The sequence below is a fragment of the Acanthaster planci genome, linkage group LG03 (assembly GCF_054643075.1).
Source record: "Acanthaster planci isolate LZ-2023a linkage group LG03, COTS_SCS, whole genome shotgun sequence".
Classification (NCBI taxonomy): domain Eukaryota; kingdom Metazoa; phylum Echinodermata; class Asteroidea; order Valvatida; family Acanthasteridae; genus Acanthaster; species Acanthaster planci.
Window position 1 is genome coordinate 4,059,227 of NC_141779.1, and position 18,313 is coordinate 4,077,539.

General features: G+C 42.1%; 3 protein-coding genes across 10 annotated transcripts in view; 1 reads left to right on the forward strand and 2 right to left on the reverse strand.

Moving 5' to 3' along the window:
- Nucleotides 1-5,905, reverse strand: part of LOC110985049 (uncharacterized) — a 33,416-nt gene extending 27,511 nt beyond the window's left edge. For 2 of the 7 annotated variants that reach the window (XM_087134446.1, XM_022245799.2), the window contains exon 1: nucleotides 2,248-2,517. The gene's annotated coding sequence lies outside the window, so the exon portion shown is untranslated. Of the gene's footprint in view, nucleotides 1-2,247; nucleotides 2,521-5,303 lie in introns of those variants that run through there. The other 5 variants (XM_087134439.1, XM_087134438.1, XM_087134437.1 and 2 more) reach the window with 5 other exon arrangements.
- Nucleotides 5,906-5,974: 69 nt separating this feature from the next.
- LOC110985135 (large ribosomal subunit protein uL23m-like) lies at nucleotides 5,975-10,713 on the forward strand. Of its 2 annotated transcripts, XM_087134800.1 has the most exons (5): nucleotides 6,003-6,071; nucleotides 6,727-6,787; nucleotides 7,793-7,915; nucleotides 8,958-9,114; nucleotides 9,572-10,713. In XM_087134800.1, exons 3-5 carry the CDS (start codon nucleotides 7,851-7,853, stop codon nucleotides 9,728-9,730), a joined length of 381 nt encoding a protein of 126 aa, XP_086990926.1. In that variant the 5' UTR covers nucleotides 6,003-6,071; nucleotides 6,727-6,787; nucleotides 7,793-7,850; the 3' UTR covers nucleotides 9,731-10,713. The 2 variants fall into 2 exon arrangements, with proteins under 2 accessions (XP_022101628.1, XP_086990926.1); XM_022245936.2 differs by lacking the exon at nucleotides 6,727-6,787 and having other exon boundaries at nucleotides 5,975-6,071.
- On the reverse strand, nucleotides 10,458-16,587 carry nup37 (nucleoporin 37). The gene is made up of 7 exons (XM_022245753.2): nucleotides 16,252-16,587; nucleotides 15,390-15,514; nucleotides 14,806-14,878; nucleotides 13,255-13,440; nucleotides 12,626-12,807; nucleotides 11,879-12,014; nucleotides 10,458-11,769 (listed from the first exon to the last, which is right to left on the reverse strand). The coding sequence occupies exons 1-7, from the start codon at nucleotides 16,396-16,398 to the stop codon at nucleotides 11,656-11,658; spliced, it is 963 nt and encodes a 320-aa protein (XP_022101445.2). The 5' UTR covers nucleotides 16,399-16,587; the 3' UTR covers nucleotides 10,458-11,655.
- Between the last annotated feature and the right edge of the window lie 1,726 nt (nucleotides 16,588-18,313).

The window sequence follows — 18,313 nt, forward strand, 5'->3', positions numbered from 1 at the left end:
TAGAGCATGCTTTTCAGGTAATTGCTTAGAGGTGACATGGTCCGCTGCACACTGGCAATGAAGTTTAATGGCAATTGACTTTCTGCATGGATGACCGCATGGATCAATGTTCTATTAAAAACCACAGAACAGTATGCATGTATGCCCCATGAGACCAGTCCCGGCACCATTTACATGTACATGTAGAGCAAATGTGTAAATGAGGATCTCTCAAAATGAGTCTTCAGGCCCTTTTTTTATTTGGTAACTTTGTTTTCGTTTTGCATTAGAGTTCTTAACGTTTTGATGTATGATTCAGTTTGCCATACTGGGGAGGGCTGATATAATACATTAATGGTATGTGTACATACATGTATGTACATGGGTGGAAAATGTTGAGGGTTCCCGTCCATCTGCACTGTTTGTGACTTGGCCCTTTGACATACATGTACACGTATTACTCAAAATGTCACGGTAGCTCTTGAGACTTCTGACTCACTTTGTTAGAATGGGTCCCCACACAGTGCATATCCCCTCCTTGCAGGATTTCTAACTGAAATTCCATTCATGCGTGCTTTTCTGAATTATTAACTGTTTTAAAGACTAAAATACCATGACCTACCGGTACATGTGCATGTATGTACAGAACCCCTTGCATCAGACGACTTTTAGGGGGTTATCTATCATCCTACATGTAGTTCCTACGTATTCCATTACCAAGAAAGCCGGGGTGATTTGTACTGTACATGTACACACACCGTATTTGGACTCTGTAGGACGCACATTCAGAGACTGAATCTCAGACTGAGTCAGAATGGGTACAAATGTTTGTACCCTAGCTACGAAAGAACTCCACATCAATCTTGACATCTCACTGTAGTGACACGTCTCTGGGGATTTCAACAGATCTTGAAATGTACATGTACATGTGTAGAGCAGCCATACATGTACATTGTAAAACTGCGGGCATCTGTTATGCTCCAAGTATCGAATTTGGAAATCAGCAAAATGTTATGTAAAGACCTACCAGTACATACAGAACTGTATATGTACACAGCAGTACTTCCGAGATCAATTCAAAAGCAATTACCTACAGGTACCAGTACAAGTTTACCCCTAAGTTTAACTGGACATGCGGAAGACTAGAGTCAAGTTATAAAGATACAAACTAGGCACAGTATAGCCACTTTTTCAGTTATCCAGTTACATGTAACCTTTTTTTCAAACATAACGGGTAAGACCCTTGACTCTGTGCTGCACGCAACAAGGTTATGCAGGATTTCAATGGTCCCTAGGGGGTTAGGGGTTATTCTACGTACATGTATACCAACCATGCAACGCAATCTTTCCTGTTTGTAGTTCCATAATGTACAGTTTTATACGCATGGCTGAATTTCATTTCTTAAAATGACATTCAACAGCTCCTTTCCATGACTCTTTAATGCATGCACGCACTCACTCAAGATGATGAAGGGACAGAAGACACAGCCCCGCTGTCTTCAAATGTCATTTCATGCTAATTATTGGCAAGGTTTGGCGAGACAGGCCTCAGTGCATGCACCGTGGGCTGTCTCGTGCAGCAGTGCATAATGTAATATGGTGCTACCGGTACATTAACAGTTTGTTTTTCAAATCACAGCACAATATGGTTGCTTGAACTTGAAACACCAGCCTGTAGGACACGGTTTTTGAAAAAAAAGAGGGAGCTTTCTAAAATCATCGATCTCCTTCAGGGATGGGCCACCCTGTGTGCATGCTGTCTCTGACATGAAGCATGAACGAGTGATTTTACAACTTTCTGAGGTGTGTATGTATATGCCAATGGTTTTGAAAATTGTCACTCCATTTTTTGTCCTCTCCATTGTTCACCAGTGAGGACGATTTTGTGCGAAGATGGAACAATAGGGATTTCCAAGACTTACCAGTAGGCCTACATGCACATGTACTTCAACTGACACAGTACTGAAAGTCCCAGTACAAAGTACAGTGTATGTCGCACATGTACACGTACATGTATGTGTCCAACTCGATCACAAACCTTGCCAGAAATTTTGTAAAATACAGGCAAGGTCAAGTATGCAAGCCTGCTACGCCAACTGTTTAGACAGTACTCGTACCCCTGATGGTACTGGTAGACACATGTCAATTTGCAAACTACATGTACATGTACATGTATGTGGATATGTATACATGTACATGTGTACCGTCAAGAAAATGGGCCAATGACTAAAACCACAGACTTGAAGTGAGGAAGTACATGAACCGTACCTTTTCTGAACTCACGCCAAGCAGTCTAAGAGTGGTCCAAGCAAGTTGACAGTAGATCCAACCTTACTTTAAAATGCAATTCCCATTACTGTTGGAGATACTAGGACTACCGGTATGTACATGTAGTCACAGCTGCAGTTTCCAAAGACGAATGGCAGAAGTTGATAAAATGCTTGCGACAGTATGGAAGGAAAGCAGACAAAAATTGTGCCTACTGTAAGTACAATGTACACATGTACGTGTACCTCCACGTACATGTGTCAGCAAACGTACACTATTCATCTGAAACATGTCAAAGTCCACTGCGACTGAACTTAGTTTCCATGAAAAAGACTCCACTAACATGCGAAATGCTGTCACCTGCAAGGCTGCGCACGTGCCAACGGGCATGCACCGGTAGGGTACATGTTTATAAATTCGTAATCACTCAACGATTTTTGGTAGGTTAATTTGTCACATTTGTCAACAAGTGACACACCATTCAAATGAGCAGTTTAAAAATAGCATCGAAACAAATGACACACACCATAATTCAGTGGATTAACAGAACGTTTAGCTCCAAGAATTTGAAATATCCGGATGTATCAAACTATCAAAGTGTGTTTTATTTTCAGGCTTAGTGTACACACTGTTATCAGTAAATGTGAGTCAAACAGCTTTCTTATTTCACTTGGAGATAACCAAACTGGATTCAAAACAAAACCAATCTTTAGTCCTTCAGTTAGCGCCTTCTGGATTTTACTTTTTCATAAATTTTGAATAATTGCAGGTTCTGCAAAAGGCTGAAAGGTATGGTCATAAGTACATGTACATGGAAACAACTCGGGCCTCTTGTCATCAGTCGTTATTCTCTAACAGGTGCTTCTGAACTTGGATGATCACATGCAATCTGGCTAAATACTAATCGCCTACATGTACATGCAGGACCTTGCCCCATTTAGAGACAATCTCAGTCCTCCAAAATCCTCTATTATTTCTTTAATGTCCGCCTCCATCCTTCATAATTCCATAATTCCTCCATAACATTGAAAGAGATGCTATCCTGGAGCAGGTGGGATAATTCTACATACATGTGCGTGTAATCCAGGCATGAATTTATGCATGGCAGAGCATAAAAAACGCAGGGTTTGACCCTAAACCTTAACAACATGCATCCTCTGTTATCAGTCACCCTTTTTTGCCACTCAGCCCATCCTTCAAAATCCTCCAAAACTGCCCTGAGGTAAAAAGGTTAGGGTTTAATGCTACAAGGAACACTTGGTACATAGACATGTACCGGGTACGTGTACATCAAGTTCAACTGTATAGTACAAACATGTACTGTACATGTACGTGTATTCAGCACAATCTTGACTCTTGCAGCAAATTTACTGAGTTGATAAATCCTACCAGTATTATGAATTTCATTCAAAGGCTAATCAAAATCAGAATGGAGTGCAAAATTCAAGACTGTGCTGAACATTTACGTACAGAGTACATGTACATTAAAGCTTGTTCCATTGCTTAGTGCAATTTGCTTCATACTTTGTCAGTGATGTTATTCATAATGTTATTGAAAATCTGAACCTATAGACGGCTGTGGTCCAGCATTTGAAATAAAAACCGGGCAACAATTTACAAAAGGGGAGGGAAATCAAACTGAGTATGACCTGGTCATGCAAGTGGGAAATTTTGTCAAGATAAGTTCCATCTTTATAGTTACTAAAAATGAAAAAGGGGGAAAGAAGACGGTCTCCCTGAAAAAAAGTTTTAAAAATAAAAGCAAATCCATACACTGACATCACAAATTGTTCACCTCAAGGTTGCAGTTACAAATCTGCCATCAGAAAGTGATAAACATGTCCTGAAAAGTCAAATTTAGCAATGACAATTTTGGGTAAAATTGAGATAGGATCTGGAGCGCTTACTGAAACACGGCTGCAGCTTACATGAGAGAAATTAAAGTTTAAAATGCAATCATTCAATGGTAAATTATTACTGAAACACCTGCAAATGTCTAACTGCAAATCACTGGAACTGCATGTAAGGAAAATAAGCATACAAATACATGCATACCTGAAGCTGATTTAATGCAACATGCTTGAATAATAAATTATCTATGCAACAAATGGAAAAAGTCAACAAACAGGAACAAAACATGAATAAATCTGACAGTAACCACAGAGGAGTTTCCAGAGAAGTTCACGTAGGCCTAATGGAAAGAGTTCTATCTGAGGGACATCACTTGACACCCTGGGACAATCCCACCCCATGACTGTGGGGTTTGTCGTCTGCCCTGCTATAGGAGTGCGGTGGATGACAAACCCCACAGTTTTGTACTTGTACTAGTTGTAGGCTCAACCTACCCCCAGAACCGTGGGGTTCAACGTCCACCCCACTCCCACGAATGTGAGCGGGGCAGACGTCAGACCCCACAGTTCTGGGGGTAGGCTCAACCCACTAATGTCCGACATGCCTGAGACAGGTCTGATATGCCTGAAAAATAAAAATATCTGAAAAGAATGGAGTAATTGCAGAATACCCCACCACTCTACAAAACGACCCCTGGAATGACTCGTTACATAGGTACAAGGTGAAAATCCCTTGAGGAGAGTGTGACACTTTGACCTGTACGTGGCTAGGAGGTTGATCGTGCGGGGTACGGGTGGCGGGGTATTCTGCAATTGAGCTAAAATGATTTTGTAACCTGTCTATAATGCTTCAACATTTTTCCTCCTACATTTGACTTCTTGGGACAAGACGATGGCTTAAACATCACTGGCAAAAGAGCACTGCAGCAGTGCGAGGGATTTGTGATGTCTGTCTATGGAACTCTTTCCAACATCCAGACCAACGTGAAAGTGAACATAATGACGGAACCTACGTAGCGAGGCCAAAAGGAAAGGCACCCTCAGATCAAAAAAATTCTTATTGAAACGAGAATGGAAGATTTGCCAACTTTAAAAATTAATTTCACACTCAAAAACATACTTACATCATACTTCATAGACTAGAGTCAGCAGTTAGGCCAAGCCCCCCCCCGGTATGTTTATACATTACATTGTGCATTAACTTACCTACCTCACCTAGTTGATAGGACCCGGCCGGGCGAACGAACTGTTTCACTAGTTCAATAGTTGAACCAGTACATGTAGTTGATGGGTGTCGGCGACAGAAGCATGACGCGGTGTGAAGGCAAGGTAAAACCGCGCCTCACTCATCAACAAACGCCGTGAGCTGGAAGATGTAACACGACACTGAGACTTGTCACAGATCCAACGTGAGAGAGGCTGAGTCACATTCGAAATTCGATGTTTCTCAAGTCTCATACGGCACAAACCTTTTTAAAACTTGTTCACGGCTGTCTTTGGAAGCGTACTTTGTTGTTGTGATTTCTAGTTTGATGTACAAAAACATTATTTTTAAAGCACTCTGGAAACGAGATGTCCAGACTAGACACGTACAACCGTGCCACCGGTAAATTCTCCACGCATGACATTATACCGATTACTTTTAACTGTTTCATGTGTTTCAAAAAATCACCTTACAGCAGAGCTCCACGAAAGATGAAATTCAGACATCAGTCTCAAAATTATTTCGCTAGACATAGAAATGACACAGACTAATTTTAAGTTCTGTGACAAACTGTGATTAATATCACAGATTGAACCATTCTAATTACGATATCAGAATTAATGTGAATAAAGCAGCCGTCTGATACGATGCCCTAAATTAATTACAGCGCCCTCTCTGGTCTTTTCGAGCCACTGTAATGTCGTGAGCCCGCACGGAGAGGTCACCGATGTTCTGAAGTTCACTTGAAAAAGAATGTCACGGTTTCTAAGGTTGGTTTTTTAATAAGTGTGCACAACATTCATGACATTAGTGCTCTTAAAAGACTTTAGCTGTAGGTTTACAAAGGGCAAAGTAGTGTGAAATGAATTGTCACTTGAATCAAAAAAGGAAATGCATTTCGCTTGCACAAGAACCTCCAAATGCAATGTATATGGGTGCAGACCACTAATTCAAGTGAGAATGTCTGACCAGCTCATTAGCATTAAAAGTGCCCCCACAGTATCTTTTGAAAAAGCAGATTGTTTGGCCCCCAAAACGGTGAGATTGTGTAAATCGTTGCCAGGATCAACTTCCTGGGTCTTTGAGCTTTCACATGAGGGCAGAAGGGCTGAAAACTACGGTTGAAAAATGGTCCTAAGTGCCCGAGAAAGTTGAGGGTTGCCACTTGAAAAATGGCTGCAATCAGACTTCGGAAAAATCACTTTTTGGGGGGTGATTTTGTTTTGTGGGAATAATTAAAAATGTAATTGGTTAACCCACAAAAAATTGAAAAGAAATTGAAAGATAAGTGACCAGACAAGAATTTCATTTGTGTTTCAGAAATCTCAGGGATGTCGGCGTGCATGCTATTGGGCCCTGAACGGTGCTGATTTTACACTGTTTTCAATGGGGCTTGAATTAGTGGACTGGACCCATATATTACAGTAATGATGTATGCTACGGCGCCCTCAACGCGGTAACAACTTAACAAGCGTTGTGGTTATTGGTATGTAAATTCCATCACTGCCCCGCCTCCCTCATCCTGCCTTTAAAGTTTAATTAAGAGATGAAAGTAGTTTAGACATGTTAGAGTGTGTTTTCATACCTGTTTTTAACTCTGCAAATCTGTAGAAGTTATCTTAGCAGCCCATTTCGATTATTCATACTACACCTGCATACTGTTCCACCCATGTCTGGTCAGCTGTAGGGCATGCAGGAACAGACAGTGTAATAAGTCGATTCCAGGCGGCCTGTTCTTGGCACAGGTTTCTTGTTTTCACACTCAAACGATGGGAACTCGACTCAAGAACACTGTTCTCGGAACAGGATCACACACCACCTCAGCGTTAGGGTTTTACAGGAACACATGGAAAAACTCTTGAGATTTTGATTTTTGAACGTTTGCAAAAAGTACAAAGATGGCTTACAAAGCCAGAGACTGTGGATAGTTTTGAAAAATTAACATTATTTGCTCAGAACACAGAAATGAATGTTTCTGTTGAAATGGAAAAGAATTCAACTCAGTTATCCAAACATTAACTCTCAAAGAATGTACACAGATGCTGATATGTTGCTTGCCACTAACTACCAGCAATAACCGGTTGTATGTTCCTAGCATTCGAGCGGCCGACTCACAAACAACAAATCGATCTGTTTGTGAACATACGAGAACAAGCCGCCGGAACTCAGCCTTAGCGGTTTTGCAGAATACATGTAGATACTTTTACAGAACACTGTGGGAATGTGGTAAGGGACGTGGTGATGTTTATCACCTATCGGAACCAAATGCCAGTTGGACTCCCAAGTCTTACCAAGCTTTCAACTGTAACTAAGGGACGACAGACCTTCACCCTGAAACTTCATCAGATATACCAACGTACCAACATGCATAGTTGGTTCCACTTTTATGGAAATTTGGTACCAAATATTCAGTCAAGTGGAAGGTTGAATATTCAACTGTTCAATTGTTGGAGTTGATCTGGGCCGTGTTTTCTGTCAATTCCCATGCCAGGTACCCCCCGTATGTCCCGGGCAATCCACAACGACGGGTGTTCTTCACAGATTTCTACATGAAGCTGTTGAGTCCAGACAAAGAGAGACCAGCCAATGTTGTCACTTTTGAATGCCCCGTCAAGTGAGTGAATGTGGAGGAAACACTTGTCTTCCCCTTGTAGTTTGTGTTTCTTGTATACGTGCTTTCTTTGTGTTTTCAAAGTGTCGTTGGGCAGGTTCGAGCGACGATTTATCAAACACAGGTTATTTGCCCTGGTAAACTGTGCACAGAATGCATCCAGGGTACCAGGCACAATTGACTGGTGGTTGGCAAGTGGTTCCTGCTCCATTTTGCCATGGTGTACCTGTTTGTATGTGCAGTGGAATGTCGCTATACCGAACACCGCTATACCGAACATTCGGCTGTACCGAACATCGTCCTTGGCTCCCAATAATTTGTGTACAGAACCTACCAAACACTATGCAGTTGCTGTTTGTAATTCCCGAACGTCAACAGGATAAAACAGTCGGCGTTTTTTTATGTTGGAAAGTGACAAGTGGCATTTATTTCCCCAAGGATTAGATGGGAAAGCCACTAGCTATCAACAGTATTGAATAGACACTGGTTTTGCGACTCCACATGATCGGGTGCGGAAGAAAACCGCACGTACGCGCACGGTGGCATTGCACTAACAATAGTCTAAAGAGGGCGCCGCTGATACACAAATCAACCGAGATTCGCCACAGCATGCATCAGAGATCGATCCTGAGTGGTAGTTTCACAGCTTTTAGGATAAACTTGATATCAATTTTTTTACTCAAGTTTAAATAAGAAACAAACATAATTGACAGATACACTTCTAGAAACCTTCAACTTGAATGCAACGGCAAAACTTCACGAAAACAGGGAAGCAAGGTATCACAAGAGGGTGCACTTCGGTTAGACAAGAGAGGGCGCTGTTCAACATGGCAATGAAACATTCGGCAGTTAAATTCGCTATGCCGAACGACCGCTGTACCGAACATTTAGCGTGGACCCCGTCTTGTTCGTTATAGCGGCGTTCCTCTGTACATGTATTGAGTGGGCAATGGTATTGACTTACTATGCTGGTTGTGCCGGTGCTATGTTGAATTTTATCAACTTGCAGGGTTAAATTTGGGCAATGTGGCTTCTCTTTCTCCAGCATGACAAAATTTGACATCAGAAACTACTTGGAGAGGATCTACAATGTCCCCGTTGCCAAGGTGAACACACACATAGTCTACGTGGCATTCAAACGCGACCACAAAAACATGAGATACAAACCCAAGGATGACTTCAAATTAGCGAATGTTACGCTGGTAAGTGGAAGCATATTGGGATATAAAGAGCAAGTATGATAACTACCCTCTGTCATTTGGAAACAAATGGACTGTACAGTTTCCAGATGCAAGTCTTAATCAGGAACCTACTGTCTGTGATACGCTGCTCATATGTTTGGGAGATGGTTCTGGACACAGACTGGTTTCAGAATGACAATAAAAGGACAGAGTTTTTGAAAAAAGTTAAAAAACAACTCCATTCTCAAGTTGGTTAGTTTCAAGTCCTGGTAAGCTTTTCTTTCTGAATAAATCACAGGTTGTTCTTAAGTTTCAGCACTTTCCTGAAGTTTTGATCGATGTAAAAGCAAGACTTTAAAAATTACAGTTTACTTTGATCACCGAATCAGATTTCATAACTGATTTCACAAAGCATTATTCTTGAAACACTTCATTTCAATGACATGGTAAAGTAACTTTGTTTTCTCTGTTCTTACAGGCAAAGGGCCAAACCTTCCAGTTCCCGGAGAACCTTTTTGTGAAAACTGATGAGCAAACGACAGATGAAGAACTGATTGAGGAGGCCAAAGCCAAACAGAAAGCCAGGGAGGATTTGCTAAAGAAGCGAGGGGGCTTACCGACTTGGTTTGGCATATGAGATCAACCATGCAGAGCTGCCATGTTGCTTGCGAGACGGGCTGTTTATTGCGACATTGGAAACTGGAAAGCAGAGCTTAGTTCGTGTCTTATTAATGTCTTCTCAGAATGAACAGGAGTGGAGGTCTTCTACAAGTATTTGTGCAGTCAACTTGTCACTGCTACACAGGATGCTGGAGGTCCATCTTGCAATTATCAGGATGTACAGTCACTGTGTACTTACCAACACCCAACTATGGAAATTTTGGAGGAAAATGGAAGCCGTTTTCCCAGGTGCAAGAACACTTGGAATGCTTTTCATCCCTCTAGTTTGCTGTACGTGGAGTGTAACAAGGCATTTTATGAATAATCATCTTGAACTTTGTCTCATTCTGGTTTAGCCTTTCCCTCCTTTTGGTTTAACTAATTTCGGAGGACACTAATATTTGAAACTTTCCATACAAGTGGCATTTTTCAAATGTTTCCAATCTGCTATAGTAATATTCATGGATGGTTTTGAACATACGAGTACATGTAACAAATTACAAGTATGAGACTGGAGAAAAAACAGAATTTCCAAACTCAGCAATACCAGTAATGCCATAGATGAGGTTTTACACATGTGGGTAAAAATTGACTATTACCTATCAATAGGTTCGATATTCAACATAAGTTCCATATTCTGTCTGATAATGAATATAGTTAGGTTCATAGAAACCCAAACTCAATGATGAAACTGTACTCCAGTGTTTGTTTGAGCTGTTTTTATTACAAACAGGTGTGTTCACAGACTGTACAAAACTATTCATTGCTTAAGAGGACAGTAGATGTTGGTTACACCTGACTCAATCCGGCTTTAAAAGAAACCGAAATGAGAAATTGGGACATTGATTTGAATATTTGCAGCAGTACCTTCCTGTGAAACAGCTGTGGGCTGGCACTGGAATGTTCCATTGCTGATAAAGCCAAAATGGAGAATAAAATTCAAGAATGTAATCGGGAGAAGGGTTTCAACATACCATCTTTGAAGACGCGTAACCTTAGATTTGAAGCAAGATATGGGATGGAGAGACCCCCCCGCCTTGTGTTGGTCATTGTTTGAATCGGAATCTCAGGAATTCTTTACAGACTTCTGGGGGGATGTGTTAGGTAACAGTAGTCTAGAGTGCGTATGGGGATTGGACAGGTAAGGGGGGTACCCCTCCGTCCCATATCTTGCCTGGTATATAGCCTTTATTTGGCCTCCAAAAGGTGCCAGTTTTCACATGTATGCAAATACATGTGTAACAACGGCAACTCACTGCATGAGAGCCTCAAGCCCCAGACAATAGTTTTGAACTACAGACCACAACCCCCCCCCTTCACAAACCAAATCTTTGTGTCCCAGTGCGACACTGTGGTCGAGTTCGGGCGGCCCGTTCTTGACACGGGTTTCTTGTTCTCGCGCTCGAAAGGCGGGATCATGACCCGAGAACACTGTTCCCGGAACAAGATCACACACCACCTCCTTGTCAGGGTTTTGTAGGAACACACGGGAAAAAGTTGTGAGTTTTTGATTTTTGAACAGCAGCAAACGTGGCAAAAAGTACAGCGACGGCTTTCAAAGCCAGAGACGATAGGAAATTTTGCAAAAGTGACTATTATTTTCTGTAACAGAAATAAATGTTCCTGTTTAAACAGAAAAGAATTCAGCCCAGTTATCCAAATATTTACTCTTAAATAACATACATGGACACCATCATGTTGCATGTTTCTTGTCACTAACTACCTGCAATAACCGGTGGCATGTTCCCGGCGTTCGAGCAGCTGACCCAAGAAGAGCGAATCAAGCCGTTCGTGAACATACGAAAACAAGCCGCCTGAACTCAGCCTGTATGGCACACCAGGGGAAGGGAGATCCATATGTCAGAGTCATGTGTGGGGTTTTGACAAACACGGCAATACGTTTCATGCTTCAGTGATCCAAACATGGATTTTTCTGTCACCCCCAACAGCACAGACAGGCAGGAACGCATGCCATGATAGGCCGCCGAGAACTGGTACCTCGCTGCTGACCGGTACCTGGGAACAGCAACACAGGGAAAAGATTAACTGAAAATATCATGATATATAGAGGGGAAAATTTGAAAAATGTCAAAAGTGGATTGGCCTTGACTTGACAATGACATACCTGGTGGTGGCCCATGTGGAAAACTTTGACCTGGTTTCCAGGTCGACCAGTTGTGGCAAAAATGTTTTCACTGACACGCGACCAGCGAAATTGCTGAGTACCCTCAGTGTGGGCTTGCTGGTTGTCTTCAGGGCGACTGAAATATACAGAAGGAAGAATTCTTGATGAGCAAAACTCGTGTCGTGCAAATGCCTGTTATCAGTCCAGGAATTCTTCAGTTTTCAAGGAATCAAACTGTGCACTGGAAAACTTCACTCACCCAATATGAGGGCATCAAGCGTGATCGTTTCTTTGAGCTACTGTTGTGCAGTTTCGGGCGTGATCCTGCATTTTGAACGGGGCCCATGCGAATGCACCTAAACCTACACAGACACTGCACTTCATCTAAAAACCAGCTGCACTACAACGACACCTTCCAACTGTTTCCCATTGCACTTTTGTCAAGGTGGCTACCTGACCAAAACGATGTGGTGTCAGGCAATTGTCAGGTCAGGGAACTAGACAAAGCTAGTTGTTACTCTGCTTTCAAGGAACAATTTCATTGCTTAGCAAATTTTGGACGAAGAAAATCAAGCTCAGAATCAGTCTCAAGTCTACCCTTTGCATAGTACAAAACGTAGTTTGGCTAATAAATGGTTTTTGCTAAGCGTATATTTTCAGTGGTTAGCCCGTTTTTGTGCTTAGTGGCTGTAAGGAATAGAATCTGCCGGCAGGTTATATTGTGGATCACGTTATATCTGCACCAACCTCGACCTGGTTATGTCCCAAACCATCCACTCTCCCTCTACAGCAGCCCCGACCCTGGTTGGATCACAGACACACCAATCAGCTGACCTCAGCATCACATGACCCGCATCCAGGGACATGATTGGTTGCTGATTCAGGAGGTCATAGAAGCGAATTGTACCGCGCTTCTCAGCAACCATCAGCTGTGCGTGGAGACAAAGAGAAAACATCTTGACCAGTTGGTTGATCGCACTTCACAATTTACAGAAACTAACCAAAGGATTCACTGTTGCAGTGAAGACCATTACTTGACTAGTGACAAGACAAGTCACAAGGCCAGATCACAAGGCCAGTCACATGACCCATCACAATGCCAGTCATAAGTAACAGGGTGAACAACAGCAAAAGAAAGCTTTTGTTGCAGTTTACATGTATTTGAATGGCTTTTGCTTGTAATTCAACCTGGAGATCTTGTGTTGGCCTTGTGATAGTCTTACAAGGTCTTGACTACACCACAAAAAAAATTGCACAAACTTCTCTAAATCATTGCATTCCCTGTATAGACAGAGTAACACAGGAAACACAGCTGACTGATGCAGATAATCAAAAGTCAGTAATTAACTTTATCACAGATCAATACAAATCAATACCTTCATGGGATCTTGGCTGTTCCAACAGGCAGACATACCAGCTGCCTTCAGTGAGAAGCAAGCTCTCTGTACACCATCTATGCCCCAGACACGGCACGTGTGATCGTCGCTGACGCTAGCAATAAGTTGGCCTTCCGTGGGTTCAAAGGCTAGTGCGTTGACAAAGTCCAGATGGCCGTCCATCAACTGCAACAAATTATGGCAATCAGGAAAAACTTCAGCTCACAAAATAGCCTACGCTTTATAAACCTGGAACTTGCAACCTGTATCAAGGCACAGATCAATCAATAATTTGAGGATAAAATTAGTTTTAGAATTTCAATTTTATCTCACAAATTTTTGAGTATTTTTGAATTTTGCCACTGGATATGCAATCTACTGTTGGAATGACTTACATGCATACATTTTTTTGGGTAATCTTTTACACTAAGCAATATTTCCTATTTAATTTTTCTAATCCGTTTGTTTCATCCGCGTTACTACTTGTCAGTTTCCACGACAGACGTGCAAAGGGCACAACAAAGTTCTCCTGTCCTCAGTAGTCGGTCCTCTGTTCCAACAAGTCCTCCGTAGTGACTTAGGCATGCGCCTCTGCGGAGTCTTATACATAGTGTAGTGAAATAGAGAGGTTACTGGGCCCCCTTTAGTGTTGGTTTTTACACCCATAATTGTTCCGCATAAATTATGCTTATGAGTCTTGTGGCCCGATGTCTTCGCATGATTGAAAGCTCTGTAAAGAATCACACACAGGCGACTCGGCGTCTCTGAAGAAGATCATCTGGCGGGGAGATTGACAGTGCTGTCAGTTTCATTGGCAACGTCCGTCCATTAAGGTGAAGCAAGACCTGGTCAGCTTCAGTTGAGCATCCCCACCACTTTAAATTATCAGCTCTTTAATTGTTTAATTAATTGCCAGTGTTTCGAGTGATTGCTTACTGACCGGTTGTAAATCATAAATTACAAATGCTGAATCACCTACATAGGATCCCCCAGAACAGGGGACCACTTTGACTAATGAATAAACGGGACTAATCAGAGGAATCCGGCAGGTGTCATCGGTGCACTTGGTGGAGAGTTTCCCCCAGAGGGCCGAACCTACAGGTTGAAGCCCCATTGCCAATCTGCCTAGTAGCGACACTCTAGTGACCAGATAGCTTTGGCGCCAGGCAGTAGACCGCCTCCAAAAGGACCTGTCCCCCTTGTTGCCTCTTCAGCCACTCATCGGGTCGGCCAAGGGCAAGCACGAGGCTCGGTCGACGGAGGCCCACACAACAGGAAAATTGAAAGCACAATGACTAGTCCCTCCGTCTTTGGTACAGTCAAACATTTCTGACTTAACAACCTGTGCAATACATGCACATGTGTTATGATGTATTCTAGGGGACTATATTTCTATGTAAATATGTAGATATAACGTATACAATATACTACATGTTAACATACATGTATGTAATATAGATACCAATATACATGTGTGTACTTATATACACCTATCTGTATAACTTATTGCATTGAAACCTGACAAAGTCTTGTTAGCTTCTGGTAACCCACCTCCATCTTATCTTGCTCCTTCATGTCAGAGGTGTAAAGTCGGATCTTGTTGTCTGCGCCGGCTGTGCCAAACCTGCACACACAGTCAGAATGTGGCTTCCTAAGTCAAAGTCTAATTCCCGAGTTCTTGAATGATTAAGGGTGAGGATGTGGAGATCGGTATTAAATAAAAGCCACATGTATACCCGCAAAGAGAGTCAGGCTGTAACTTGTGACTGATCCTGTAAATAAACACATTGTGAATGGTCTTCCAACACTGATGCAGTTCGGGCGAAATTTCGGGGGAGGGGTTGAACAGTTTAGGCACCACTGACCATACAAGGCGGCATAAACCTACATGTAAATGTGCCATCCCTCCCCCGAGTTATTCCGATGCTTGAGAAAAGAAAAAAATGCATTATGGACTTATTACTGCAATACTGAATGAACCTGAAACAATAAATCTCAAGACTCGACAAGCGTCGGCAAGACTCAAGTAGTTGAAAGCACTCATATGTACTCAAACTTCATTATTACCCATTCACACTTTCGTCCTCAAAATTGAGCCAAACAAGTTCCCTAAGAGTTGTACAATCCTGACATACCTCACACATCGTGGGAGTACTTCAAGGGATGTCTCTGGACTCCAACTGATAGCAACAACTTGAGTGTCATGATGAAAGTCTCGGAGATGCTGGTAGTCAAAGCCGGCAACTGTCTTATCTTCTTCCTGAAGTGAAGGGACAATGGCCAAGTTAGGTGACTGCTTAAATGCTGTTAGTTAACTCAAATTACGTAGCCAACTGATTAGTTGAACACGTCTTAGTTCTGCAGATTGCATAATTCGGGTTTTATCTTGAACTTGGCCTATAGGCCACAGAAATTACTGAACTTCATCTCTTGAGCATGTTCAGCCAAAATCCTAAGTGGCCGAGACGGTCACGCTACCATGTACGATACAGTTGACATCGCATGGAGAACTAGAGATTGGTGAGTAAAAAGTCTGAATTTTTTTTCAAAAAAATCTGTCACCATGATTCAGAAAACTTTGAGAGCTATACATACATGTAGGCCTTGGTACCTCACGAGAGTCATAACAGCTCTCATCACGTCTCATGGGAAAATTTGATTTCCTTCCTCCATGACTTGATTGAGAGTGGAATTTGTCAAGTTTGTGTGACAAGTCATGCAAAAGTACCCCAGTTCTAGGGGTAATGCAAACGATCAACCTCAGTCTCAGGCTGGATTCAATCTGAATCTGAGTCATGTAGTCAGCAAAGCCTCTATCAGGAAACATCACACCAACTTGGGGTTTAGTTTAGGCATGTTAGGGTGTGGAGCTAGACACGTCTTCGGTAGCTTACTTACGTGACTTACAAGAACTGAACAATGTAAAAGTTCAGCTCTAAGAGTTGCATGTGATGTTTATTCAACAATAAAAAAGAAAATAGATATAGATAGCATTACCTGGAATCTGACAGATCCGATGCTGATCCTCAACTGACTGCCGAATGCGATTAGCTGCGATGCTGACTCAAATGGGCAAAATTCAATGCATGTCACTACGTCTTTGCAAGGAAGGTCAAACGAATTTCCTTTCACATTTTCAACCATCTTGATTTCCCCCCAGGCATTCACAAAATTAGCACAAAGTGGAGCTAAATAAACAAAATACTTGGTTAGTAATTTTTCATTATTTGTATGTGATCAGTACTTATGATTCGATGTAAACAAGGTGGTCTGTTTGCAACTCCGTGGAGCGCGCCATATTACATGTATTAGATTTCGCCAAAATGTCAACAGATGGCGCTACACAACTTTCGCAGTAGTGTGTTGCGTTCATAAGTACACTGCCCCCAGGCGGAGGCGCTTAAAAAGTACCCGTACAAATTCTTCCGAAAGGAGGAGTCTGTGTGGGCCAAGAAATTGTGGAATTGTGTGTATATATAGCCCAGGATCATCTCTGTATATTAAAGGGCTTCCATCTGGGGGCAAAACAGACAAAACTGTACTTGAAAAAGTGTCAGAAGAGGCCGAAAAGATAATTAAAAAAATTCATTGATTAACCTACGGAAAATTGAAAATCAAATGAAATCTGAAGTACCAAACAACACATTGTATTTGTTTGAGAGGCCTCAGGGACCTCAGTTGCCCGGAACGGGGCTCCAAACCTTGTTGATTTTACATTGTTTTCAATACAGCTTGAATTAATTCAATGCACCCATATGTTTGTGCGTGGTAAGGGCGCCTGAGGGTCGAGCGACTGTGGTTCGCTTTGGTTCGATCAACTTGCACCAACCCTCTATATCATTTCTGGGTTAGCCACCGTGACCCCCCTGGTTGAAAGGAATGAAAATTTGACTGGGGGAGCAGGGAGCAATTTGCACTCTTTACGGATGAAAAGGAATCAATTAAATGCTCTATCTACTTTTTCAATCACGAGCTGCTTTCAAAACACAAGAAAGTAGTGATTTCGAGCTACTTTTACTTCACACGGACAAATAAAGTACACTGTGCCTATCGACGAGTAACACGGGGCGCCATAACTCAACGCCAGAGGGGAGGATCTACAGTCATCAGCTACTTTCAAAGCAACAGCTTCCTCTGACCATGTCAGTTTTTTATCTTCATTTTGAGGGGACTGAGGATTCTTTTAAAAAAAATTCTGTTAAAAAATGAGATGGCCATTTTTTTTTAATATATATATTTTTCTTACAAATTTACGTACCTCATGTTGAATTGATTGTATCGATAAACTATTTTCATTTATTACATTCATCCCGGCATGCAAAACTTTTCAGAGAAAACCTCAAAACCTGGGCATACGGCACTATGCAGTTATTCTCCCGTGGTTTGAAGAAGTGTTCTTCAAGGTAAAAAATAATGTTGACACGGTTGACCAATAAATTGATCAATTTTCTGACTCAAATAATGGAGCAAGCCCATGGCCAACCACTTAAGTTCAACCGCCTTCTGTCTCAGTACAGTCGCGCTCGAACACTCTTTATGAGCCCAGACTTGGACCAAGAGAGGGCACGATTTTCATAGCAACGGGGGCTTCTTTGGGAGGAACCAGGAACTCCACTTCGCTGGCTCACCAACACCTATGAGATGCATGCTTTGCGTTCGCGTTGCAACCAAAGATCGCATCGTATAGCGCCGCGGATCTTTGGTCGCAACCAACAAAACAAAATTAACTCCCCACGAGCATGGCGCTTGTCGACCGATGAGGGGGTGTTACTTATCTCGCATAATCTGCGACCGCAAGAGGGCGCTATCACATTTAGTCCGTTAACTGGAAGTTTATTCATCATAGTACATGTACTTGGGGTTCTACTTTCAGTGGTAATCCCAAGAAAATAACTATAAAAAGAAACATATGCAACCTCACAGGATTAGTAATGAAAATGTACCTGTACATCTGATTCTGAAGAAAATCCTACGCCCAGGGCCCTCAGACTTTCGTTGATTAGAAACTTTTGTTACGTCACAGACGTACATTTGGCAACCAATGTTTACCAACTTGAAC

Coding starts and splice junctions, on each gene's coding strand:
- LOC110985135 (XM_022245936.2), top strand. Junction 7,916..8,957: donor ACTTTTGAATGCCCCGTCAA/GTGAGTGAATGT, acceptor CTCTTTCTCCAG/CATGACAAAATTTGACATCA. Junction 9,115..9,571: donor AATTAGCGAATGTTACGCTG/GTAAGTGGAAGC, acceptor CTGTTCTTACAG/GCAAAGGGCCAAACCTTCCA.
- nup37 (XM_022245753.2), bottom strand. CDS start 16,398: ATGGTTGAAAATGTGAAAGGAAATTCGTTTGACCTTCCTTGCAAAGAC. Junction 12,808..13,254: donor ACAGCCAAGATCCCATGAAG/GTATTGATTTGT, acceptor CTCCACGCACAG/CTGATGGTTGCTGAGAAGCG. Junction 12,015..12,625: donor TGGGACATAACCAGGTCGAG/GTTGGTGCAGAT, acceptor TGTATATTTCAG/TCGCCCTGAAGACAACCAGC.